This window comes from Mustelus asterias, chromosome 17 (assembly GCF_964213995.1).
Source record: "Mustelus asterias chromosome 17, sMusAst1.hap1.1, whole genome shotgun sequence".
Lineage (NCBI taxonomy): Eukaryota > Metazoa > Chordata > Chondrichthyes > Carcharhiniformes > Triakidae > Mustelus > Mustelus asterias.
This window is the reverse complement of record NC_135817.1, coordinates 84,404,961-84,432,712: the sequence shown is the minus strand read 5'-3', so window position 1 is coordinate 84,432,712 and position 27,752 is coordinate 84,404,961. Positions and strand designations below refer to the sequence as shown.

Genomic DNA, 27,752 nt, shown 5'->3' with positions numbered 1-27,752 from the left:
GTAAAATTGGGTGGGTATAGTCACATTACAGAAAGGATATTATAAACTAGAAAGAGTGCAAAAAAGATTTACTCGGATGCTACCGGATCTTGATGGCTTGAGTTATAAGGAGGGGCTGGATAGACTGGGACCTTTTTTCCTTGGAGCGTAGGAAGCTGAGGGGTGATCTTATAGAGGTTTATAAAATAATGAGGGACATAGATAAGGTAGATAGTCACACAAACCAGGTAGTTATTTCTGGCTTCCCATTCTACGGAACTCTTGCACTAGTTGTTTGTCTTGCCCCCTCTACTGGAGGACGGGGGGGGGGTGGGGGGGGGGTGCGTGTGTGTGTGTGTGGTGGTGACATTTGGAATGACAGATCACTGTTTGAAAAGACACTCTCCTTGTCACTGAGAGATGACAAAATTGCCACAAATTGAGACACAATTCAGGAGTCAGTTCCAATAGAGGCACATTTTAATGTATTCTCCAGTCGAGGCTGCAATGAGGTACAAGGGCAATAATAGTTGTCATACAAAGTACAATAAATTAAACGCTACTGTATTATCTCATACAGATACTGTATAACATGTTCCACAGGATTGGAGGAACCTCAGTCCGTGATCAAATCAGTAACTCAACGCTCCCTGCAACTAATTTCCGTGCCAAAGAAACCTCTTCCAGGGGTAGGGAAGGTGTCGATTTGTTCCGATCAGCTGTCATAACACTGGTGGACAACTGGTGAAACTCCCATCCACGGGGCATCTGCAAAGTGTGTGTGTGTGTGTGTGGGGGGGGGGGAGCTGCCGGGAAGTGGGGGGGGGGGCACAGAATACAGGGAAAAGGTGAGGAAGGGGCCAGAAGGCATGGTCGCATAAATTATACAGCAACCAGCTCCCCCTAAATACCCAGTCTGTGGATCAAAGCATCAACGTGCACCCATGATTTAGACCATCCTGCGGGCTAGGGACACAGGGCAGAGCTAGAAAGCTGGACTCTCAGTGCTGTGGTTGTAAGTCCCAGCATTTGGGGGAAGAGAGAGCTCAGATCTTCCCAAGGGATGAGACACACAGTGGATTGTGTTCTTTGAAGGGGGGGTTGGAGGAAAATAAAAAGAAACCCACAACAGGCACGGCTTCACTCAATCCCCAGCTGCGTTGATGTCAGCTACCAAAAGGGAGACCAGATTTACTCCTTCATTGCTGCTGGTGAAGAGATCAGGAAAGAAGCAGGGGAAGGGAAGGAAAAGAAAGAGAAATCGGTGTCATGAAGATTTCAGTACAAGGCATGTTAACCTTTTCATATCTCGCTTCAAGTATGCACTAGAATTTTTAAGTGGTGAGAGATTCTGATATGGAATCTGCTGCCTGGAAATGATGGTGGAAGCAGATTCAATTCAACTTTCAAAATAAATTAACCGGATAAATACTTCATTGATGAATGAAGGATAAAAACATTTGCAGGGCTGCGAGTATAAAGCAGGACTGGGGCTAATTGCATAGCTCTTTCAAAGAGCTGACACAAACAGGATGGGCTGAATGGCCTTCTTCCCCAACCTATGATTCGATGAAAAATAATGTGGTTTTTCCTGATGAAAAATATAACTCCGCAATGTGGTTTCCCTTGAGGCAGCTAACAGCGGGATGAAACGTCAGACCAATCAACAGTAATAAACCCAAAAGGAATAAAGGAGGAAACTTCTTAAACCAGAATAGCGAGGATGGGAAACTTGCCACCACACGGAGTGGTTGAGGTAAATAGCACAGATGCATTTAAGCTGAAACTAGAAGGGCAAAAGGGTTTGCCGATAAGACCCAGTGGAGTAAGTAGAGTGAGAGGAGGCTTGTGTGAGGTGTAAACACTGGCACAACCCTGTTTGGTCAAATGACCACTTTCTGTGCTGTAATTACTACGGAAATGAGGTGCCCATAGGGTCGACACTGGTAGGAATTATTCGACAGGATAGGCACGGACAAACAGGGCTGTGCGGTGCGGCTTTCCCTGTGGAGGTTGGCACTAATGCATCAAACCAAAATTGAGTTGATCATCACCGTATACAGGCGACAAACATTCTTAATGATCAAATGAAATTGATTTGGACTAAAAGTGAAGCAGTGGCACAAACCCTGAACTTTAAAAACAACCGCCACCAAAATATTTCTCCCATCCACAGCTTTACTGAGATTTTTGAAGAATCCTCAGTCAATTTTAAAAGAGGGACACAGTTCATATGTCCTGTAACAGCCATACAACAAGGTGTCATGTTAACACTGGGGTGCCACTGGCAGGGAGATAAGTTCCAGCATCACAACAATCATAGAATCCCTACAGTGCAGAAAGGAGGCCATTTGGCCCATCAAGTCTGCACCAAAAACAATCCAACCCAGGCCCTATCCCTGTAACCCCACATATGTTCCTGTAAATCTCCCTGATCCTAAGGGGCAATTGAGCATGGCCAATCAACCTAACCCGCACATTTTTGGACTGTGGGAGAAAACCGGAGCACCCGGAGGAAACCCACGCAGACACGGGGAGAACGTGCTGACTCCACACAGACAGTGACCCAAGGCCGGAATCGAACCCAGGTCCCTGGCGCTGTGAGGCTGCAGTGCTAACATTGTGCCACCCACAATGTCGCACACACGTATCTCAAATCGGACTTTGGGGATTTTATTTTCCATCCTTGGCCTCTGTACGTTCTAACACCAGTTGTTCCATGGTGCTGCAAGTACCAAGGGCCAAGGGGAGAGAGCAGTGAGGATTGGCCGAGATAACATCGGAAATAAAAGATTATTACAGAGGCAAGGGAGGACACAATGATTCCAACACGACATTGGGTCAGTAACTGTGTCAGAGCTGAAAGTATTAGTTACAGGAATGGATCAGAATTTTGTAAAGTGTGAACGTGCGAACGGACATGTAGATACCCCTTTAAATACTTAACTGAGGAGGACTGTCTCATTCAAAATTCCTCGCGATAGAAAAGTATTTTGTGATGTGTTGGTACAAAAATAGCTTATTTTGTGACTATCCTTTCCCCAATCCTCACTGTCTTGAACCCATTTCCCATTCTTCTTCAGCAGAAGCAGGGAGCTCCCGTGTGGCACAATGTGGCTCAGGCAGATTAACCCCAGAAATGTCCCGGAAGCCTGAAAACTGTGCTACCAGGCAATGTAAACAGGTCTGATTGAGGAGTCCTGATGGAATATTCTCCACTTGCCTGCACACGCACAGCTGCAACAACAGCTCAAGTCAACCCCATTCAGGACAAAGCAATTCCATTCAGTCTGTCTGGCAGTTGAAATCTCCACTCCCTCCAGCACCGTTGCAGGGGTTTGATGGGGCGGCAGGGTGGCACAGTGGTTAGCACTGCTGCCTCTCAGCGCCAGGGACCCGGGTTCGATTCCCGGCTTGGGTCACTATCTGTGCGGAGTTTGCACATTCTCCCCATGTCTGCTTGGGTTTCCTCCGGGTGCTCCGGTTTCCTCCCACAGTCCAAAGATGTGCAGGTCAGGCGCATTGACCCATGTTAAATTCTTCCTCGGTGTACCCGAACAGGCGCCGGAGTGTGGCGACTAGGGGATTTTCACAGTAACTTCATTGCAGTGTGAATGTAAGCCTACTTGTGACTAATAAATAAACTTTATAGAGTGTGCCATCTCCACAAGGTGCACTGCAGCAATGCACCAAGACACATGGAAACACCACCGCTTGAAATGTCCCCTCACAATTGGATAGACCATCATCATTTGGGACTGCAATATCACTGGGTCAAAATGCTTTGGAACTCCTATCCAAACAGCTCAGTACCACATGGACTGCAGCGGTTCCAGAGGTTGGCTCCCCACCATTGTCTCAAAGACAATTAGGAACAAGCACTAAATGCCAATCTTCCCAGTGGCAGTCACGCCCCAACAATGTATTTTAAAAACTATCAGAGCATAACTGGACTCCCCAGAGGAGTGGATAATTTATTAAATGCTTACCCGTTGCTATGATTTTCAAACTCGTATCATATCAAGGTCTTCAAGCTAGGTTCAATTCATAAAGACTTCATGTACAAAATTTTTAAAAATATATATATATAAATATATATTTAATAAATGTATTCCACCTTCACATTTTGGCGTATGGCACTGTTTAAATAAACAAAACAACTAAAGTATAAAAATTACTTTTAAATAAACAAACCTTCCCTCAGGTAGAAGCACTGATTCTTTTCCCCCACTCCCCCCATTCTTTGGGTGACTCTTCTGAGGAAGATCTTCTCAGACCGTCCATCACATGGTCAGTACCTGCATTGTCCAACTCATCATCAGGCTATTGACAGGACATTTTTAAAATCCATTGTCTTTTATCGTCAATCCTCTCCTGAAGGTATCGTCATCGAGAATCAGCCGTCCACTTCTGTGCCTCTCCGAAGGTTGCTCATTCTTTGACTGCCATTTAAGACAGGTAAGTGTTGCCAGGTCAAGGTCAATGTTTTCTTGACCAGATGTCCAATGCCCCAGCGCTGGGGAGCAATCAGAGACAGGAACTTGGCCTGCCTTTTCCCGCCACCTGTCCCTGTGACAGTCGAGGCCAATTCTATTGGAAAGTCAAGCACAGGAACAGTGTGGGTCCTGGCGGAAATCCCACAAACTTCCCGCGGCCCACTGGGCTTGATGGAATGCAATGAGTCAGGTTGGCACAGGGATTCATCAAGAAAGGAACATTAAATGGTGCAAATCACAAAGAACCGATTCTGCAAATGTTTCAACAAGCAGCGACATTGGTGAGCAGCTCAAACAATGAGCAACAGAGTCTAAGTAATAATCAGGGTTAGTTCATTGACAAGCCATATCTTAAAAAGGGAACGTGGAACCCCAAAGTGCTGAAAAAGGGGAGCTCCCAAAATTAACAATGGCTAAACTTGTGGAATGATTGAACAGAAGACTGGGAGGGTGATCTGAAGAGAATGGGAATGGTGCTAAGGCTAACCGCTCATTCACCCACCTCTGATCCAGACCATAACACAAAAAATAATCGTCGTTCAATCCTTATGTTCAATGCAGGGGGGTGCGGTCGGAATAAGGAGTCCATTAGTTGAAGTTCACTTTCTGGAGATGTCTATTGGGAATCTCTAAAGCGCTGACCTGCAGGGGCCAAGAGCCTCCCATGATCCCTGCCTGGATGGCAACACCAATTACTACAGCCAGGTCAGGATCCACCGAGGTGTTTGGTTCCTTGCCAAAGAACTCGCGGATAACCTGGCGTATCCGCGGGATGCGGGTGGAGCCACCGACAAGCACGATCTCGTCCACTTCATACCGGCTCAGGTGTCCGCGGGACAGCACTTCCTCCACGGGGTCCAGAATCTTCTCAAACAGATCTCGGTTCAGCCCCTCAAACAGATCCCTGGTCACCGTCTCTTCAAACAAAACGGTGCTGCCCCTGCCACCGTCCTCGTCTTCTCCTCCTCCCACGCTGGAGTCCGGCAGTGACAGCGGCACCCGGATTTGCACCGAGTCGTAGAGGGTCAGGTTCAGTTTGGCCGCTTCCACGGCTTGGCGCAGGTGGTGCACATCCTGCTTTTGGGTTGGTACAGTTCCATACCGCTGGTGGAACTGTTTAAATAGGAACTGCAGCAACCGCTGGTTAAAATCCTGGCCACCCAGCTGGTTGTTACCTGTACAAATAAACAACTCGGACAGATTAGAATCTTGCAATGGACAGGACAGAGCAAGGCCATTTGGCCCACTATGCCTGTGCTGGCTTTTAGAAAGAGTTCTATAATTGGTGGTGCTCCTCTCACTGCTCTTGGCCCATAATATTTCAAAATGAAAATGTTTTACTCTGTATCTAACCCCGTGCTGTACCTGTCCTGGGAGTGTTTGATGGGGACAATGTATAGGGAGCTTTACTCTGTATCTAACCCCATGCTGTACCTGTCCTGGGAATGTTTGATGGGGACAATGTATAGGGAGCTTTACTCTGTATCTAACCCCATGCTGTACCTGTCCTGGGAATGTTTGATGGGGACAATGTAGAGGGAGCTTTACTCTGTATCTAACCCCGTGCTGTACCTGTCCTGGGAATGTTTGATGGGGACAATGTATAGGGAGCTTTACTCTGTATCTAACCCCGTGCTGTACCTGTCCTGCGAGTGTTTAATGGGGACACTGTAGAGGGAGTTTTACTCTGTATCTAACCCTGTGCTGCACCTGCTGTAGGAGTGTTTGATGGGGACAGTGTAGAAGGAGCTTTACTCTGTGTCTAACCCCGTGCTATACCTGTCCTGGGAGTGTTTGATAGGGACAGTGTAGAGAGAGCTTTACTCTGTATCAAACCCCATGCTGTACCTGTCCTGGGAGTGTTTCACAGGGACAGTGTCGAGGGAGCTTTACTCTGTATCTAACCCTGTCCTGTCCTAGCATTTCTTTCTGGGGACTTCAATCTGAGGCCATTGGTCACAATCACGCAGAGTTCCATTTCCCAGTCCTCTCCGAAGCTGAGCCAAGTGTTCTATTTTCAGAGTTGTTGACGTGTTAAACTTTGGAGATTTTATGAAGTATTTGGTCTGATCGTTCGATAAGATTTATATCAGAATAAGATGTATATTACAAAGTGGCCACACTTCAAAAGAGTGGCTGCAAAGTGCTTCATATATTCTCGACAGCATGAAAGATGCGATGTGCACGTTTTACTTTTTTTATCACTTCGTCCTAGCTGAAATGGGCGCAGGAACATTGCAGTGACATTTTAAGCAGCATAACACAAACATTTACCAGTTTAAACCCTGGGCACTCTGCTTGGAGATGCGGATGTTGGGAACATGAACTCTGTTCGCCAACACCAGCATCCTTCATCCCTTTAAGCAACAAATACTTGGGCTCGTGCTGTTCTAGTTAGGAACATAGGGACAGGAGGAGGCCATTCTGGCCTCCGAGCTCTTCTGCCATTCAATGAGCTCATGGCTGATTTATACACTAGCTCATTTGCCTTTATACGTGAACAAACATCGCTTGCTCATTGTGGGAGAGGATTCTGCAATTCTTGTGTCAAGTATTTCCTCACCTAACCGCCTTCAACATTCACTCCCTCCACCACTGATGCACAGTGGCAGCAGTGTGTAACATCTACAAGATGCACTGCAACAACTCACCTAGACTCCTTTGACAGCACCTTCCAAACCTGCTACCACGACTGCCCGGAAGATCAAGGGCAGCAGACCCATGGGAACATCACCACTTGCAAGTTCCCCTCTCACCATCCTGACTTGGAAATATATCGCCGTCCCTTCAGTGTCAGTGAGTCAAGATTCTGGAACTCTCTCTAACGGCACTGTGGGTGTATCTACACCTCACGGTTTGCACAGGTTCAAGAAGGCCACCCTGGAGTTGGCTCAAGGGCAATTAGAGATGGGAAATAAATACCTGCCTGGTCCATGATGCCACACCCAGGGAATAAATAAATAAAATCTCCTGAATGTCCCAGCTCTGATTCTGAAGTTATCTTTGGGATTTTCTACTCCGCCGAGTTGTGAATGCTCAGTCATTGAGTATGTTCAAGACAGACTGATTTTTGAGTATTATGGGAAGTCAGGAATATGGAGGTAGTGCAGAAATGTCAAGTAGGAGACTATATTTGATCTTATTGAATAGCAGAGCAGGGTTGAATGGCCTCTTCAGCTCCCATTTCTTATGGCCGTCTTAAATTGCCTCAACCAGCTGAAGAAAGTATCTCACTATTAAACCCATCAATTTAAATCAATTTAAGCCACCCATTAATCTTCTATAATGAAGGGTATACAGATCCAAGCATGTAATCTCACCACCCAATCTTACCCTTTGCATTCTGCTCCATCTACACCATACTCCTTCCCAGGCCAACTTATCCTTTCTGGGAAAAAAGTGACAGCACCCAGAACCATACAACTCGATCCTTTTACCTGCCATTGCTCTGGTCAGGAACATTCCTCCTTGTTTGTTCAGCAGGGATACATCCAAGGTGCCGCCTCCCAGATCCACCACCAGCACATTGAAAACATCCACCTTGTGGAGCCCGTAGGCCATGGCTGCTGCTGTTGGCTCATTGATCACTCGCAGAATGTCCAATCCTGCAACACAAACAGTCAGGCTCACTAAACCGGTTCACCGCCCTCGGGGTACGATTAGTGGCTGGGGTGTGGCTAACGCAGCTCGCATACTGGAGGGAGAAAATTATAATACATCTCTGTGCATGTACACACGGAACATTTGCAAAATGGAGATCTTAGGCGTAGGTCACCTTCCCAACTCCTCCGAGGGTAATCAATCCATGGATTAAGCTCCCAGGAAAGGAAACTAAAAGCAGTGTAAATGGGTGTCAAGGGCTGGCGAACGTGCTTCTGGGGGTATCAACGACTGAGGGATACACGGGGACGGCAGTGTCAGAGATTCTGGGTACCAGCAACCTTAGGCACTCTTAGTCGACTTGAGTACAAACAGCTCTGGACACCATGTATAATCCAATGTGAGGCCTTTAATGACTTGTGCACAAGGAGAATCACCGTGCAGCTGACCTGCAGGTGTTTCTGACGTTACAGAAAAACAACTTAGCAATTATAGGCAATTACAGCAAATCAGAAACAAGCATTTTTTCTAATCCTTCATTTGCATACATATTCACCAATTAAATCCTGGCCTTTTCACCCTTTCTCATTCGATGAAAGACTGACTTCTGCTAATCCTTCATTTGCATAGCACATCCCCATATCTCGCCTTTGGTATTTGTTATGGAAAAATCTGGTCTTGCTCACCCTCTGGTGAAGGTCGAAAAGCAGAATGTTATGGGGCCTACGCAGGTGAAGATTAGCCTGTTCGAGCTGAAATAGCAAACACTGACTCCTTTGAAGGTCTACAAGCTGATAAACATTTTCACCAGCTGTTTCAAAGCTGTTACAGAGAAGGCGTGAAACTTTAATTTGGACAGTTTAGCTTCCGCACGATTTAGCTCCCAAGCTGTGAAACTTCAATCTGAGCATTTTAACTTCCACATCGGGACACAAGGGAAAGAGGGATACGGGGAGATGGTGGGACAGGAGGAGCAGGTGGGCAGCTGGAATTGAGGGATATGGGGAGAAGATTGATTTGGTGGGATTGAGGAATAAAAGGAAAAGGTTGGGAAAAGGGACACAGGGATGTGGTGAAAAGTTCGATAGTTGGATATGATCTATAGAAAAGGAAGACTGGGCCATGTTTTCCTGTTCCTAACACACCTACTGATGTTCAGTCAAGAATCCTTTCCTCAATTCTCTTTTATAGCAGGCACAGGCGCTGTTACTTAATGTAAAAAGTTTATTTATTATTCACAAGTAGGCCCACATTAACACTGCAATGAAGTTATTGTGAAAATCCCCTCGTCACCACGCTCTGGCACCTGTTCAGGTACGTTGAGGGAGAATTTAGCATGGCCAATGCACCTAAACAGCATGTCTTTTGGATCTGGAGCACCCGGAAGGAAACCCATGCAGACACGGGGAACATGTGCAAACTCCATACAGACAGTGACCCAAGCTGGGAATCGAACCTGGGTCCCTGGCGCTGTGAGTCAGCAGTGCTAACCACTGTGCTGCCCCTTAGCAATAAAACCCTGAAATTGTCATGCTAAAGTCAGCCTGTACATTGTAATTATATCATCTCCTTCATTTCTACATAATGTATTGTTCACCTCATGGCAGCCAGCTATCTATGAGGAAGATTTACTTCCGCCTCCTGCACTTACTTTCACCCTCTAGACAGTTGCACATATCAAAATGTCAAATGCATCCTGAAGGAACAGAAGAAGTGACATCAGAGATTTCATCACCCCCGGCTGTGTGGAGTTTGCATGTTCTCCTTGTCTGCGTGGGTTTCCTCCGGGTGCTCTGGTTTCTCACCACACTCCAAAGATGTGCAGGTTAGGTGGACTGGCCATGCTAAATTGACCCTAGTGTCAGGGGGATTAGCAATATGTGGGGTTGCAGGAATAGGGCCTGGGTGGGATTGTGGTCAGTGCAGACTTGATGGACGAAATGGCCTCCTTCTGCACTGTAGGGATTCTATTCTATGGATATCTTTAGACCATCACAAGTTAATTCCTGACGGGAATGGACTCTCACAGAACAAAGCCCAAAGATGCGCAGGTTAGGTGGAATGGCCATGCTAAATTGCTCTTTGGTATCCAAAGAAATGCAGGTTAGATGGATTGGTAAATGGGCAGGGTTACGGAGATAGGGCAACGAGTTGGACCTGGATAAGATGCTCTTTCAGAGAGTCAGTGCAGACTCGATGGGCTGAATGACCTCCTTCTGCTCTGTCGGGATTCTATGATAGCTGTCTACAGTTTGTCAGTAAATCTTGCACAGAGAGGCTGCAGTGTCACTGTGGAGTGTGGAAATGTGTTGAACTGGTGCAAGCGAAGAGTCAGAACATTTAGCTGCATGGTACAAGCTTTAATACTTTATTGACCCGTGCCATACCTGCCCTGGGAGTGCTGATGTTAAGTGACCCATTGCACAGAAATAACATTCCACTCATCAAATGAGCAATGATGAAAAAAGAGTTCATGTTGCTCTGTGCATGGTGACGGGGTACGGAGCATCCAGCTTGCCAGGTCCATGAACTGACCAAAAGTAAGCAGACCTCAAAACCATCCAGCTTGGCTCACTTGGCGGAGCGAATCTGAATTTGACAATTAAAGCCCTACCTGGCCTCCATTACTGGTCACAGATAAAATGTTAAATTAGGTCTCCACCAGCCTGCATCTAGGTTAGTGCAGAGAATTCTCTCGTTTTCCTGCAGCATCAGTTAAAAACAAATCGGCAGTTCACTCAGTTACTGTTAATGGAATCTTGCTATGTCGAGATCGGCTGCTGAGTCTCTCACATTACAATGATGACTACACTTTAACAAGACACAGTGTCATTCTTGGTTCAGTGATATAATTCTTAAATGACAGCAGATCGCCACAGTATAAGACTGTGGTACATTACTGGTGGGGACGGGTCTGTCACTGTATAACACTGGGGTACAGTACTGGTGGCAACGGGTCTGTCACTGTATAACACTGGGTACAGTACTGGTGAGGACGGGTTAGTCACTGTATAACACTGGGATACAGTACTGGTGGGGACAGGTCTGTCACTGTATAACACTGGGGTACAGTACTGGTGGGGATGGGTCTGTCACTGTATAACACTGGGGTACGGTACTGGTGGAGACGGGTCTGTCACTGTATAACACTGGGATACAGTACTGGTGGGGACAGGTCTGTCACTGTATAACACTGGGGTACAGTACTGGTGGGGACGGGTCTGTCACTGTATAACACTGGGGTATAGTGCTGGTGGGGACGGGTCTGTCACTGTATAACACTGGGGTACAGTACTGGTGAGGACGGATCTGTCACTATAACACTGGGGTATAGTGCTGGTGGGGACGGGTCTGTCACTGTATAACACTGGGGTATAGTGCTGGTGGGGACAGGTCTGTCACTGTATAACACTGGGGTACAGTACTGGTGAGGACGGGTCTGTCACTGTATAACACTGGGGTATAGTGCTGGTGGGGACGGGTCTGTCACTGTATAACACTGGAGTACAGTACTGGTGAGGACGGGTCTGTCACTGTATAACACTGGGGTACAGTACTGGTGGGGACGGGTCTGTCACTGTATAACACTGGGGTACAGTACTGGTGGGGACGGGTCTGTCACTGTATAACACTGGGGTACAGTACTGGTGGGGACGGGTCTGTCACTGTATAACACTGGGGTACAGTACTGGTGGGGACGGGTCTGTCACTGTATAACACTGGGGTACAGTACGGGTGGGGACGGGTCTGTCACTGTATAACACTGGGGTACAGTACTGGTGGGGACGGGTCTGTCACTGTATAACACTGGGGTACAGTACTGGTGGGGACAGGTCTGTCACTGTATAACACTGGGATACAGTACTGGTGGGGACGGGCCTGTCACTGTATAACACTGGGGTACAGTACTGGTGGGGACGGGCCTGTCACTGTGTAACACCGGGGTACAGTACTGGTGGTGACTGGTCTGTCACTGTATAACACTGGGGTACAGTACTGGTGGGGATGGGTCTGTCACTGTATAACACTGGGGTACAGTACTGGTGGGGACGGGTCTGTCACTGTATAACACTGGGGTATAGTGCTGGTGGGGACGGGTCTGTCACTGTATACCACTTGGTTACTGCACTGGTGGAGGCACGTTGGCCCTTAATGTTGTTAGTTAAATAACTGAGATTGAATTACGATTATCCAGTGCAGAGACCTGAGCTAATCCAGGCTGACACTCCCAGTACAATGCTGAGACAGTGTCACATCATCAGAGGTGTGCCTTTTTTCCAATGAAACTTTACATTGAGACTCTCTCAGGGGAATGTACAAGATCCCACTGCCACTATTTCATAGCAGAGTTCCCCCAGTAAGCTGAGCCAACAAAATTATCTCAAATTGGACAAACACTCCAACCAGAGATGAAAGAAACCTGGCGAGCTGTTACCATGGGACCAGCAAGCTTACCCGCCAGCTGTGCAGCTTTCACCGTGTGGTTCCTCTGCCTCTCGTCAAACTCTGCCGGTACCGAGATCACAGCTTTGCTCACCGGTATCCCCAGGTACTGCTCTGCCATCCTCTTCAATTCTAACAGCAACAGCGAACCAATATACTCCGGTGATATGCGCAATGATTCATTAGCAAAAACAGAGAACTCAGCATCGCCCTTGTTGTACAATATCTGTAAAATGAAAACACACAAATTACTCAAATAATACTGTGAAACATACCAAACACTCCCAAGTGTTCCGACTCCACCTACACTGAGACCCCCACCCCCACCAGTACTGTACCCCAGTGTTATACAGTGACAGACCCATCCCCACCAGTACTGTACCCCAGTGTTATACAGTGACAGACCCATCCCCACCAGTACTGTACCCCAGTGTTATACAGTGACAGACCCATCCCCACCAGTACTGTACCCCACTGTTATACAGCGACAGACTCATCCCCACCAGTACTGTACCCCAGTGTTATAGTGACAGACCCGTCCCCACCAGTACTGTACCCCAGTGTTATACAGTGACAGACCCATCCCCACCAGTACTCTTCCCCAGTGTTATACAGAGATAGACCCGTCCCCACCAGTACTGTACCCGTGTTATACAGCGACAGACCCATCCCCACCAGTACTGTACCCCAGTGTTATACAGTGACAGACCCATCCCCACCAGTACTGTACCCCAGTGTTATACAGTGACAGACCCATCCCCACCAGTACAGTATCCTAGCACCCCAGTGTTACAGTGAGCGACCTTACCCACCAGTACCGTATCCCCTACCTCCCTCCATCACCCTCCCTTGTCTATCAAAAATCTTGCACTCAGCCCTGAACCTATTCAATGACCCAGTCTCAACTGCTCCCTGGAGAATCCCAAACACAAGCCACTCGCTGCAAGAAGAAATTCCTCCTCATCTCCATTTTAATTTTCTCTGCCTTAAGGAGTTTATTTTGCTTCTCCTCGCTCTTCTTTCCAAAACTGCACACTTCAGTTTCCTGTGTTATATTTTACCTATGCCCTCTAATCTCTTCCTGAAGTCTGCTCTTAACTATCGCTGCCACATGTAAGAAACCCCTGTTTCCCTCAACCCTGGCACCATCTCTGAATTGCAACTAACAATCACAACATTTCCATCATTACCTTGAACTGGTAGCGGCTGCTTTCGGTGCTCAGTTCCTCCTGTGTGAAGCGCTTCCCAATGAAGCGTTTGGCATCATACACAGTGTTCAATGGGTTGGCATCTGCCAGTTCCTGTGCCTCGTACCCTACCAGTATCCCTTGGTCAGTGAACAACACCACACTGGGCAGGCTCTTCCGCCCGGCCTTGTCCGCAATCACTTCCACCTTGCCGGAGCCAGGCTGGAACACACCAACCGAGCAGTAGGTGGTGCCAAGATCCACTCCGATCACCTTCGGCTTGGGTGGGGGCAGGTACTGCTGTGCCAAGTAACCAGCCAATAGGAGGGCCAGAATAGAGGAACCTGGGGAAACACAGGAAACCGAATGAGAAACCTCTTCAAACGAAGATGTGGAGTTGCCGGTGTTGGACTGGGGTGGGCACAGTAAGAAGTCTCACAACACCAGGTTAAAGTCCAACAGCTTTATTTGGTATCATGAGCTTTCGGAGCGCTGCTCCTTCATCACTCACCTAAGGAGCAGCGCTCCGAAAGCTCGCGATACCAAATAAACCTGTTGGACTTTAACCTGGTATTGAGAGACTTCTTACTCTTCAAACAAAAGAAGACAAAACTCGAGGGGAACTCCAGTGGGGTCTTGCCTTTCAGTTTCCTCTTGCTCATTGACCCAGAACCCCAATGGAAACCCAACTGTGTTTGTCAGCCCTTGGTCAGTGGACAAAACTCTCCCTTCAAGTCAGAGATTTTTGGGTTCAAGACCCCCTGCAGAAACTGGAGTATAAAATCTAGACAGATACCTCAGTGCAGTACTGAAGGAGTGCTGCACTGTCAGAGACAACATTTCTCCCAAGTGACATTAGAGAGTCCACCTGCGTCCTCAGCTGGACATGAAAGGCCCACGGCATTATTGGGATAGAATTAGGGCAATTCTCTAGTGTCCTGGCCAATATTTATTCTCTTAACAAGCTTCATCTTACAAATAACATCCGGTCCTTATCTCATTGCTTCGTGTGGCCAGAGATTCAGCACTGTGAAACTAGTACAGTGTGTAAAATGTACACACAGGAACGCTGACAAAGGAATAAGGCATTTATCATTAGGCATAGCCTTTTGATCTGAGATTATGGGTCCGAACCCCTGTTGGGAGTCTCGATCGCAAAGTCCCGACTGACATCCCTGGTGCCAGTACTGATTTTGATTTGATTTATTATTGTCACATGTATTAACATACAGTGAAAAGTATTGTTCCTTGCATGCTAGACAGACAAAGCATACCGTTCATAGAGAAGGAAAGGAAATGTGGTGTTACAGTCATAGCTAGGGTGTAGAGAAAGATCAACTTAATACGAGGCAGTTCCATTCAAAAGTCTGACGGCAGCAGGGAAGAAGCTGTTCTTGAGTCGGTTGGTACGTGACCTCAGACATTTGTATCTTTTTCCCGATGTAAGAAGGTGGAAGAGAGAATGTCTGGGGTGCGTGGGGTCCTTAATTATGTTGGCTGCTTTGCCGAGGCAGCGGGAAGTGTAGACAGTCAATGGGTGGGAGGCTGAGAGTGTGGCACTTTGTCAGACACGTGAAACAGAGGCTGCTATGGTTTACTAATTGAACAACTCGGTATAGATTCACATGAAAGGTTGGATTATCGGACGCCAGAGGGCATGTGGTGCCAACACCCAGAACAAACGTGTGCTTTCTGAAACTGAAGGGAACTGAAGGAAAGACAGCGAGAGTGTGAGGAAAGATAGGGAGAGTGGCACGGTGGTTAGCGCTACTGCCTCACAGCGTCAGACACAGGGTTCAATTCCAGCCTTTGGGTGACTGTCTGTGTGGAGAGTGCACGTTCTCCCCATGGGTTTCCTCCGCTTGCTCTGGTTTCCTCCCACAGTCCAAAGATATGTAGGTTAGGTGGGTTAGCCATGGTAAATGCGCGGGGTTACAGGGTTAGGGTGGGGTGGTGGGTCTGGGTAAGATACGCTTTCGGAAAGTCGGTGCAGACTTGAGGGACCAAATGGCCTCCTTCTGCACTGTCAGAATTCTATAGGGATGGACATAGGGAAAACAACCCAAAAGGGATAAGATTTCATATTTGCATGTGTTCCTATGGGCACTCATAAATTAACTATGAGTTAATTTAAATCATACAGTTACCAAGGAGAAACAAGTCTGACATTGGACATCATGAATTTAATTTGCATAGAAAGATTGTTAAATAGTCTTTTTTCACCTGATCAGAATGTCAGACTATTCACTAAAATTACACCAGGGAAGGAGAGGAAAGAATGCGCAGCAATCTCATTTGCAGTAATGTCAATCATATCAACCTCACCTCAGAGTCAGAGACTGGTGGGTGCAAGTCTCCCTCTATAGTCACAAGCCCATAATCTAGACTGACTCTCTAAGTGCAGTGCTGAGGGAGTGCTGCAATGTTGGTGGTGCCATCTTTAAGATGAAACATTAACCCAAGGTCAAGCCTGTCCCCTCAGGTGGATGGTAAAGATCCCGTGGTACCAATCAATGAAAAGTAGATGAGTGCTTCCCAATGTCCTGGCCAATGTTTTATTCCCCGATTAATATCATTAAATAAAACTGATCATCGTCACACTGCTGTTTGTGGGAGCTTGCTGTGTGGGTATTGGCTGCCGTGCCTCCTACAACAGTGACCATAGATTTTTCAATTCCTTCTGCTGGTGAGATCTTCCAGTTTCCCTCAAAGATGACCCATCGACCATTTGGGCCAAATGGCCTCCTTCTGCACTGCAGATTCTATAATGGCCGAGAAGGGCGTTGACAGCATTCATTAAGAGATCAGAATGCGTAAGTGACAAAACAAAGGTGCAGAGTGTCAAAGGATGACCTGAGGCATGTGGCAGATGGCCCTAGTGAGGGGGAAACAAGATGGAAAGCGAGATTCGGGGTGGCATGGTGGCACAGTGGTTAGTGCTGCTGCCTCAGCGCCAGTGACCCGGGTTCAATTCCGGCCTCAAGTCACTGTCTGTGTGGAGTTTGCATGTTCTTCCCGTGTTTGCATGGATTTCCTCCGGGTGCTCCGGTTTCCTCCCACAGTCCAAAGATATGCAGGTTAGGTTGATTGGCCATACTAAATTACCCCTTAGTGTCAGAGGGACTAGGAGTGTAAGTATGTGGGGATAGGACCTGGGTGGGAATATTATTGGTGCAGGCTTGGTGGGCCATATGGCCTCCTTCTGCACTGTAGATTCTATGATGACCCCTCGCGTTGAGTTCCCTGGCAACGGGATGGGTGAGCCACACAATAGCCCACAGACTTTGGTGGTAGCCAATGGCAGCCACATTCGCCACAGGAAAGCTCACTGTGGGGGGTGGCGGGGGAGAAACTATAGGGTTCACTCAGTAATGAACAACTCACCTCAGTAACATCCTGTTCAAGAGAAAACTGATTTCTCCCTGATTAACATTCTTTCCTCAACTAACAAAGGGGGAAAATTCAAGGAGAACATCACAGCGCAACGTTGAAACCATAAATCTCAACCTGTCCAGGATGCTGGAGACTGTTACCTTTTAGCTCTACTCAATTCCCCAGCCCACGAACACGATGCCTGCTACAGTAATATTTTTAGAACATAATTCTTCATCAAGATGTGGGCTTCACTGGGAAGGTCAACGTTTCTGCCTGTGTGGAGTTTGCACATTCTCCCTGTGTCTGCGTGGGTTTCCTCCAGGTGTTCGGGTTTTCTTCAGGTGTTCTGGTTTCCTCCCACACTCCAAAGGTGTGTAGGTTACACGGATTAGTCATGGTAAATGCACGGGGATTACGGGAATAGGGCAGGGGAGGGGTGCGCCTGGGTAAAATGTACTTTTGGAGAGTTGGTGCAGACTTGGTAGACCGATTGGCCTCCTTCTGCACTGTCAGGATTCTATGGATCCCCCTGGATCCTGACAAAAACACTGCACTACCATACTCCCTTGAAAACATGTCTGACTCGGTGAGTGGTGTCCAATACAGTAACATTGGACATCCCATTGTGTACCACTCACCCTTTTCTCAGAAGCCTTTGCACTATCAGCAAACGCGTCACCTCTTTAATCAATAACCATGAGCCCTCGTGCACCAAATACTTTGGATCTTATTCAGCCAAAAATATATCTAAGGTTTGTTTTGTTATCAGGAGCATAGAGTGGTTCGAGGGAAAGGCAGGTGCTGCTAAAAATACTGTAACAGCCACTATCTAAATCACACATCAGCACATGCTTAATGACCTTCCAATACACATTAAATAATGATGCGACCTTCACAGTAAACCCCCCCCCCCCCTTCTCTTTATGAAGCTGCTGGGATATCAGGGTACCTTCCCCTCTCACCACAGGGGTGGCCACTAGCCTCGTGAGCCCACACCATGTGCGGCAACAGGCTATTTGATCATGGGAGCATCACAGCTGAGCCAGATGTAAACACTACATATTTGGAATATTTATAAGTACAAAGTATACAGGGAAGAATATACATATCTATTTTATACAGAGGAAAATATTATACAGATTGATATAATTATTTCATATAGTTAGTTATATATACAAGATGACACTATGTCAGATACAGACAAGCAATTATTGCTCCATAAGTACAAAGGATATTTAAAGTAAGATGACAGGAGGTAACAGACAGCATTATACTGCTCTAAGTACAGTGTTACTTTAGAGATATATGATAGATGCCTGTATATAAAGGAAGACACTGGTATATCTTTCAAAGATGCTATAATGCTCTATAAGAGCAGTGTTAAAAGAGGAATGTACGGTAGACATATATAATGCAACATTATAGCATGGTTCACAGAATCTCTACAATGCAGAAGGCGGCCATTTGGCCCATCAAGCCTGCACTGACAACAATCCCACCCAGGCCTTATCCCTGTAACCCCACGCATTTACTCTGCCAGTCCCCATGACACTAAGGAGCAATTTATTATGGCCAATCAACCTAACCCGCACATCTTTTGAGTGTAGGAGGAAACCGGAGCACCCGGAGGAAACCCACGCAGACATGGGAAGAACATACAAACTCTACACAGTCACTCGAGGCCAGAATTGAACCCGGGTCCCTGGCGCTGTAAGGCAGCAGTGCTAAGCACTGTGCCACCCACATTGCTAGTTAAAGAGGAAATTAATGTAATGTTTTCACAGGAGGAGGCCATTTAGCCTGCCATGTCAATGCTGGGCCCTGCAAGAACAATTTACCTAGTCCCACATTTCTGCCTTTACCCTGTCGCCTACACATGTTTTTCTCATCAGGTGTTTATCCAGTTGTCTCTGAAAACCATGATTTGACTCAGACCCTGGCACACTCTCTGACAGTGCATTCCAGAGCCTAATCACTCACTGGGTAAAAATGTTTTTCTGTGTGTCACCTCTGGTTCCTTTGTCAATGACCTTAAACCTGTGCCCTCTGGTTGTTGATCCTTCCAGCAGTGAGAACTGTTTCTCACTTTCTACTCTGTCCAGGCCTCTCATGATTTTAAATACCTCTATCAAATCTCCTCTGACCCTTCTGTTCTCAAAGGAAAACAGTCCCAACTTCTCCAATCTATGCATGTAACTGCAGTTCCTCATTCCTGGAATCATTCTTGTGATACTTTTCTGCATTCTTTCTAAAGCCTACACATCCAATCTAAAGCGTTGTTACCAGGGGTGTTTGTATACCTCAAACAGATGCTGCACTGCTTTATGAGCAGTGAAACTATGGGGGTATATGATTAATGTGTATAAATGGGAGATAGCTCTATAGGCAGTGAGATTATGGGTATATATGATAGATGTATATAATGAGAAATTGTTCTATAGGCAGTGAGACAATAGGGATATATGGTTAAGGTATAGAATTGGAGATTGCTCTATAGGCAGTGAGACAATAGGGATATATGGTTAAGGTATAGAATTGGAGATTGCTCTATAGGCAGTGAGACAATAGGGATATATGGTTATGGTATAGAATTGGAGATTGCTCTATAGGCAGTGAGACAATAGGGATATATGGTTAAGGTATAGAATTGGAGATTGCTCTATAGGCAGTGAGACAATAGGGATATATGGTTAATGTATAGAATTGGAGATAGCTCTAAAGGCAGTGGGACTATAGGGATATATGGTTAATGTATAGATTGCTCTATATGGCACCCTATGGACTAACCCCGGGAGTCAGGGACACTCACCCAGGATGGCCATCGCTCCGGCCATGGTCAGGCAGCTGTGATCCCGGTGTATCCCCGCTCTGTTCCCGGTGTGCTCCGCTCCCGGTGTATCCCCGCTCTGTTCCCGGTGCTCCGCTCCCGGTGTATCCCCGCTCTGTTCCCGGTGTATCCCCGGTGTGATCCGATCCCCGCTCCGCCGCCTCTCCTCACTTGGGCTGACTGTACCTAGCGGTGCCCGGGGCATGCCGGGACCGGTAGTACTACCAAATTTCCGGTTCCGCCGCCTCCCGTGATGTCAGCGGGCTTACGGGACTACAACTCCCGGCGGGCAGGGGAGCTGACAACGATCCGAGGGCGGCAAGAGTAACCCCATCCCCTCTCCCCAGGCTGAATCAGTAACAGTGACACTGGCAGGCCGGAGGAGACACAGTAAGAAGTTTAACAACACCAGGTTAAAGTCCAACAGGTTTATTTGGTAGCAAAAGCCACACAAGCTTTCGGAGCTCTAAGCCCCTTCTTCAGGTGAGTGGGAATTCTGTTCACAAACAGAGCTTATAAAGACACAGACTCAATTTACATGAATAATGGTTGGAATGTGAATAGTTACAACTAATCCAGTCTTTAAGAAACAAAACAATGGGAGTGGAGAGAGCATCAAGACAGGCTAAAAAGATGTGTATTGTCTCCAGACAAGACAGCCAGTGAAACTCTGTGGGGGTTACAAATAGTGTGCCATGAACCCAATATCCCGGTTGAGGCCGTCCTTGTGTGTGCGGAACTTGGCTATCAGTTTCTGCTCAGCGACTCTGAGCAGAACACACGAGGACGGCCTCAACCGGGATATTGGGTTCATGTCACACTATTTGTAACTCCCACAGTTGCCTGGACCTGCAGAGTTTCACTGGCTGTCTTGTCTGGAGACAATACACATCTCTTTAGCCTGTCTTGATGCTCTCTCCACTCACATTGTTTTGTTTCTTAAAGACTTGATTAGTTGTTAGTATTCGCATTCCAACCATTATTCATGTAAATTGAGTCTGTGTCTTTATATGCTCTGTTTGTGAACAGAATTCCCACTCACCTGAAGAAGGGGCTTGCAGCTCCGAAAGCTTGTGTGGCTTTTGCTACCAAATAAACCTGTTGGACTTTAACCTGGCATTGTTAAACTTCTTACTGTGTTTACCCCAGTCCAACGCCGGCATCTCCACATCAGGCCGGAGGAGCACACAGCACCTGACCCAACTGTTGCTTAGGCATCTGGGGACTCTATCTCAGTCCACTTGTTCATTTATAAAGTGTATGCTGGGGCCCTGTGGAGGTCTTCTGTAAGAGTTTAACGACACCAGGTTAAAGTCCAACAGGTTTATTTGGTAGCAAATGCCATTAGCTTTCGGAGCGCTGCTCCTTCGTCAGATGGAGTGGAAATGTGCTCTCAAACAGGGCACAGAGACACAAAATCAAGTTACAGAATACTGATTAGAATGCGAATCTTTACAGCTGATCAGGTCTTAAAGATACAGACAATGTGAGTTGAGGGAGCATTAGGCACAGGTTAAAGAAATGTGTATTGTCTCCAGACAGGACAGCCAGTCTACATCAACATCCCTGGGAAGATGAGGTTCGACCTGATGGAAGTTTATAAAATCATGAGGAGTATAGACAGGGTGAACAGTTGGAAGCTTTTTCCCAAGGCAGAAATGGACGGTAGCACAGTGGTTAGCACTGCTGCTTCACAACTCCAGAGACCTGGGTTTGATTCCCGGCTTGGGTCACTGTCTGTGTGGAGTTTGCACATTCTCCACGTGTCTGCGTGGGTTTCCTCCGGGTGTTCCAGTTTCCTCCCACAGTCCAAAGATGTGCGGGTTAGGTTGATTGGCCATGCTAAAATTGCCCTTAATGTCCTGAGATGCATAGGTTAGAGGGATTAGTGGATAAAATATGTAGGCGTATGGGAGTAGGGCCTGGGTGGGATTGTGGTCGGTGCAGACTCGATGGGCCGAATGGCCTCTTTCTGTGCTGTAGGGTTTCTATGATTCTATGAAATGACAATTACAAGGGGCACAAGTTCAAGATAAGCGGGGAAAGGTTCAGTGGAGATGTGCGGGGGAAGTTTTTTACACACAAGGTGGTGGGGGCGAATGCACTGCCGTTTGAGGCAGATATGTTAGCGACATTTAAGACAAACGTGGATAAACACATGAACAGTCGGGGAATAGAGGGATGTAAGCAGTTGGTCTGGATAGGACAACATGATCGGCACAAGCTTGGAGAGCTGAAGGGCCTGTTCCTGTGCTGTACTGTTCTTTGTTCTTTGTTCAGAGGTCTTGGATGTAAATAATAGTTTTAAGAAAAGCTAAGTACTGACTAAGTTACTCGTGGAGTACGTGAAATCAGAAGAACATATGAAAATGCAAACTAGAAGCAGGCCACTCGACCCTCAGGCCTACTCCACCATTCAATAGCTCCACTTTCCCACACACCCCGATAACCCTTCACCCCTTTGCTTATCAAGAATCTATCTCCCTCTGTCTTAAAAATATTCAAAAACTCTGCTTCCAAAGCCTTTCAGGAAGAGAGTTCCAAAGACTCTGAGAGAATAAAATCTCCTCAGGCAGAATTTTCCAGCCGTGCTTGCTCTGAAACCGGAAAATCCCACCCGAGGTCAACGGAGCTTTACATGGTCTGTGTCCTGCCCGCTCTGACTCCCCTGGTGGGCGGGACAGGAAAATTCCGCCTCTCTTCTCTGTTTTAAATGGGCAACCTCTTATTTTTAAACGGTGACCCCTAATTCTAGATTCTCCACAAGAGCAAACATTCCCTCCACAACCCCCTATGAAGACTCCTCAGGATCTTACATATTTCAATCAAGTCGCCTCTTATTCTTCTAAACTCCAACATATACAAGTCTAGCATTTCCAACCTTTCCTCATAAGACAACCCTTCCATTCCATTCTCTTAAACCTCTGAACTGCTTCCAAAGCATTTACATCCTTCCTTAATTAAGGAGACCACTACTATACACAGTAAATAACTGTATAACTGAAACATAACCTCCCTATCTTTGGATTGAAGTCTCCTTGCAATAAACAATAGCATTCCACTAGCTTTACTAATTACTTGCTGTACCTGTATACTAACATTTCGAGATTCACGTACTAAGACACCCAAATCCCTCTGCACCTCGGAGATCCTCAATCTCACACCATTTAGATAATATGCTTATTTTGTATTCTTCCTGTCAAAATGGACAACACAAGTAAAGGGCAATGAGACTAATCATCCAACATTGCTATCCAGAGCCGCAGATTACAACATACACGTAAAAATGTACGTTGCTACAGCAGCTTGAACTCCTTGGGGCGTCAGTCGTTCAAAATGTCTGGTGTGGTGCTAACAGCATGGGGTTCAATCACAGTTCCAGCTGGGATTTGTTTCTTTTCCCTAGCTGTGGCGAAGGTCACGGTGTTGTGGATTACAAACATATGAACAAGGGGCAGGAATAGGCCATTCAGCCCCTCGAGTCTGCTCTGCCAATTAATAAGACCATTGACTTGTCTTCAAGCAGAGAACTAAAGAAGAAGATTGTGAGGGCTGGGCTGCTGAGTTTACTGATGACCATGAAACCATTGTCGATTGTCAGACAAAAACCCATCTGGGTTCACTAATCTCCCTTTAGGGAAGGAAATCTGCCGTCCTTACCCGGTCTGGCCTACACGTGATTCCAGAGCCACAGCAATGTGGTTGACTCTCAACTGTCCTCAGAAATGGAGGGCAGTTAGGCATGGACAATAAATGCTGGCCCAGCCAGCGATGCCCACAGCCTGTAAAAATATGAATGCAGAAAAAGACGCTTTCCGGGCAGCAGGAACTCTGAAATACAAAGTGGCAATGCTGAAAACACTGAGGCTGTTAGGGAGGATCTGTGGACTGAGAAACTGAGTTAACATCCCAGGTCAGTAACCACATCAGTATTCAGATGGAAAGGCTGAATTGCTCACTTTGCTTTTCTCTCCTTCGGGGTGCCTCTTTTTACGAAAGGACCATTAGGACTGATGACTAAAAGCTTGGTCAAGGGGTTTTAATAAGTATCTGTAAAAGGAGGAGGCTGAGGTGGAGAGGTATAGGGACGAAATTCCAGAGCTTAGGGCCCAGAGAACTCAAGGCACAACCACCAATGGTGCAGTGGTTAAAATCAGGAATGGCCAAGAGGCCAGAATTGGAGGAGTGCAGGGAGTTTGGAGGTTTGTAAGGCTGAAGGAGGTTACAGAGAAAGGGAGAGTGGAACCCATGGAGGGACAGGGGCATCCGTGGCAAGGACGCATTTATTACCCAACCCCAGTTCCCTGAGAATGTGATGGTGGGCCTTCATCTTGCACCTCTACGGTCCTGTGCGATGAAGGTGTCAACCCTCTGAATTGACCGAGGAGGCATGTTTTACCCTCTTGTTGATTCCCTCACCAACTGCCGCAGACCCAGTCTAGCATCTATGTCCTTTAGGACTCATCTAGCTGGATCACTAATGGAGCCGCCTTGGGGATGGATATTCTGTGATTGTGCCACCATCAGTGCTTCCTCCTTGCAGTGTTCAACATGGAGTACTGATTCATCTGACACGGTAGGAGAGTGGTGTGGTCAGAAGGAGGTTCCCTTGCCCGTTTTTGACCTGATACCATGAGACTACAAATAGGCTTACATTAACACTGCAATGAAGTTACTGTGAAAATCCCCTAGTCGCCACACTCTGGTGCCTGTTCGGGTACACTGAGCGAGAATTTTTCATGGCCAATGTACCCTAACCAGCACATCTTTCAGACTGTGAGAAGAAACCGGAGCACCTGGAGGAAACCCACGCAGACACGGGGAGAACATGCAAACTCCACACAGACAGTGACCCAAGCTGGGAATCGAACCCAGGTCCCTGGCATTGGGAGGAAGCAGTGCTAACCACTGTGCCACCGTGCTGCCCTCCAGTTGAGGACAGCCAGGTCTACTCTCCCTCCCGACCGTATGTCACTGTGCCGCCATCACCTCTGGTTGGAGCACTGCTCTTTCATCAAGTTTAAAGTTTATTTATTACTCACAAGTAGATTTACATCTATTGTGAAAATCCCCTTGTCGCCACACTCTGGTGCCAAAGTCTGAGGTCACGTACCAACCGACTCAAGAACAGCTTCTTCCCTGCTGCTGTCAGACTTTGAATGGACTTACCTTGCATTAAGTTGATCTTTCTCTACACCCTAGCTATGACTGTGACACTACATTCTGCACTCTCTCCTTTCCTTCTCTATGAATGGTATGCTTTGTCTGTATAGCGCTCAAGAAACAATACTTCTCACTATATGTTAATACACGTGACAATAATAAATCAAATCAAATCTGTTCACCTACATTAGCACGGCCAATGCATCTAACCAGCATGTCTTTCTGACTGTGGGAGGAAACCGGAGCAAACCCATGCAGACATGGGGAGAATGTGCAGACTCCACACAGACAGTCAATCAAGCCAGGTATCGAACTCAGGTCCCTGGCACTGTGAGGCAGCAGTGCTAACCACTGTGCCACCGTGCCATTTCAGGTGATGGAGGAGCAGCGCTCCGAAAGCTCGTGATTCCGAATAAGCCTGTTGGGCTTTAACCTGGTGTTGTGAGACTTCTTGCTGTGCCCACCCCAGTCCAACATCGGCATCTCCACATCATGGCAACCAAAGAAAGTTGAGAAGTTTCAAACAACGCACCTTCCTGAGAAGCCACAAGGAGGAGCAAGCAAGCTACCTTTGCTCATTGAATTGCATTGTGAATTCACGTTGTTGACTGTGTGTGGACATAACCTTTCCTCAGATGACTCAGTGGCATTTGCAACGTGGGTTGTGGCAGCAGCCCGCTGTCCTTATCATTGTTTATCTTCCAGTCCTACTCCTAATAAGCACAGCAACTGGCAGAACTCAGCTATAGGATCGCAACCACTTTAATTCCAAGCTCTACACCTGAGGAGAGATGTGAAGGCTTTGACGAGGTGCAGAGGAGACTTAGCAGAATGGGACCAGGGATGTGGGACTTTGGTTCAGTGGAAAAGCTGGGATTATTCTGCTCGAGGGAGAGAAGGTTAAGGGGGGATTTAATTCACATTTCTGGCAGATGTTGACAGAGAGGATGATGAGAAATTGTTTCCACTAATAGGAGGGTCAGTAGGTGGAAGAGACATATTGAATATAATTGACTAAAAATCCAGCATCGGGGTGGGAGGGGGCATGGAGGGGGCTGGCAGGGGGAGAGATGATGAGTACTTTCCTTTAAAAACAGTTGATTGTTATGAATGCTGTTTTGGAATGTATTGCCTGAAAGGGTGGTGAAAATAGATTCAGTTATAACTTTGGTATTGAGCAGTAGAGAGCAGCTGCCAGGACTTGCCCATTCCTTTGCTACTCCTCAGTTGATTGCAATATTTTTTTGTATTTTGATAAGGCTCAGAGTGTCACTGCTGAACCATTTACGTTGCAAATAACTCAATCCAACAGGATTTTCTCAGCTTAAACACTAAGTTGGGTTAGTTTTTATTGTGATGAAAACTCACCCAAATAAAGATATTTTAAAAAATCAACCCACATCCCGATCTTGTCAACACACACACACACACACACAAATACACACACACATACACACACACACAAATACACACACACATACACACACACACAAATACACACACACATACACACACACACAAATACACACATTCACACACACAAATACACACATTCACACACACACACACAAATACACACACACACACACACACACACAAATACACACATTCACACATACACACACACAAATACACACATTCACACACACACACACACAAATACACACATTCACACATACACACACACAAATACACACATTCACACACATACACATACACATACACACACAAATACACACATTCATGCACACACACAAATGCACACATTCGCACACACACACACACACACACAAATACACACATTCACAGACACAAGCAAATACACACATTCACACACACACACAAATACACACATTCACACATACGCACATTCACACACATACACACAAAAATACACACACACATACACAAATACACACATTCACAGACACAAGCAAATACACACATTCACACACACACACAAATACACACATTCACACATACACACATTCACACACATACACACAAAAATACACACACACATACACAAATACACACATTCACACACACACACACACACATTCACACGCACACACAAATGCACACATTCACACACACAAATGCACACATTCACACATACACACACAAATACACACATTCACACACACAAATACACACACACACAAATGCACACACAAACACACACATGCACAAATACACACACACACACACATACACGCATACACAAACACACACACACTCAACACAAACACACACACAAACTCACACACAAGCACACACACACACAAGCATGCACATACAAACACACACGCAAGCACACACACTAGCACACAGACACAAACATACACTCACACACACACGACACAAACACAAAGGCATATAAGCATGCAAAATTACAAGCTATTCGTTAGAGGAGGTTCGCTTTTGGCCAAATTAAGATTCAATGATAAAAGGTAAACAAACAAAATAGACAGTTCACTGTTTATGAGGTTCACTGTTTGTGAGGTTCACTGTTTATGAGGCGTGCGCTATTGTCCATGGCTGAGGCACGAGATCTTGAACTTTCAGTGGGGTTGAAGCTAATGTAAATTGCAATTTCTGGAGACAGTTTATTTTAAACCTTTTTCAAATTCAGCGCTATTGTATCTGAGGTGCCTTCAATTGAAATTCTCCATCTCTGTC

General features: G+C 46.5%; 1 protein-coding gene across 1 annotated transcript; it reads right to left on the bottom strand.

Annotated features, from left to right (window-relative positions):
- Positions 1–474: 474 nt before the first annotated feature.
- On the bottom strand, positions 475–20,095 carry hspa13 (heat shock protein 70 family, member 13). The gene is made up of 5 exons (XM_078233057.1): positions 19,890–20,095; positions 13,709–14,049; positions 12,531–12,744; positions 7,913–8,080; positions 475–5,650 (listed from the first exon to the last, which is right to left on the bottom strand). The coding sequence occupies exons 1-5, from the start codon at positions 19,912–19,914 to the stop codon at positions 5,064–5,066; spliced, it is 1,335 nt and encodes a 444-aa protein (XP_078089183.1). The 5' UTR covers positions 19,915–20,095; the 3' UTR covers positions 475–5,063.
- Positions 20,096–27,752: the final 7,657 nt, after the last annotated feature.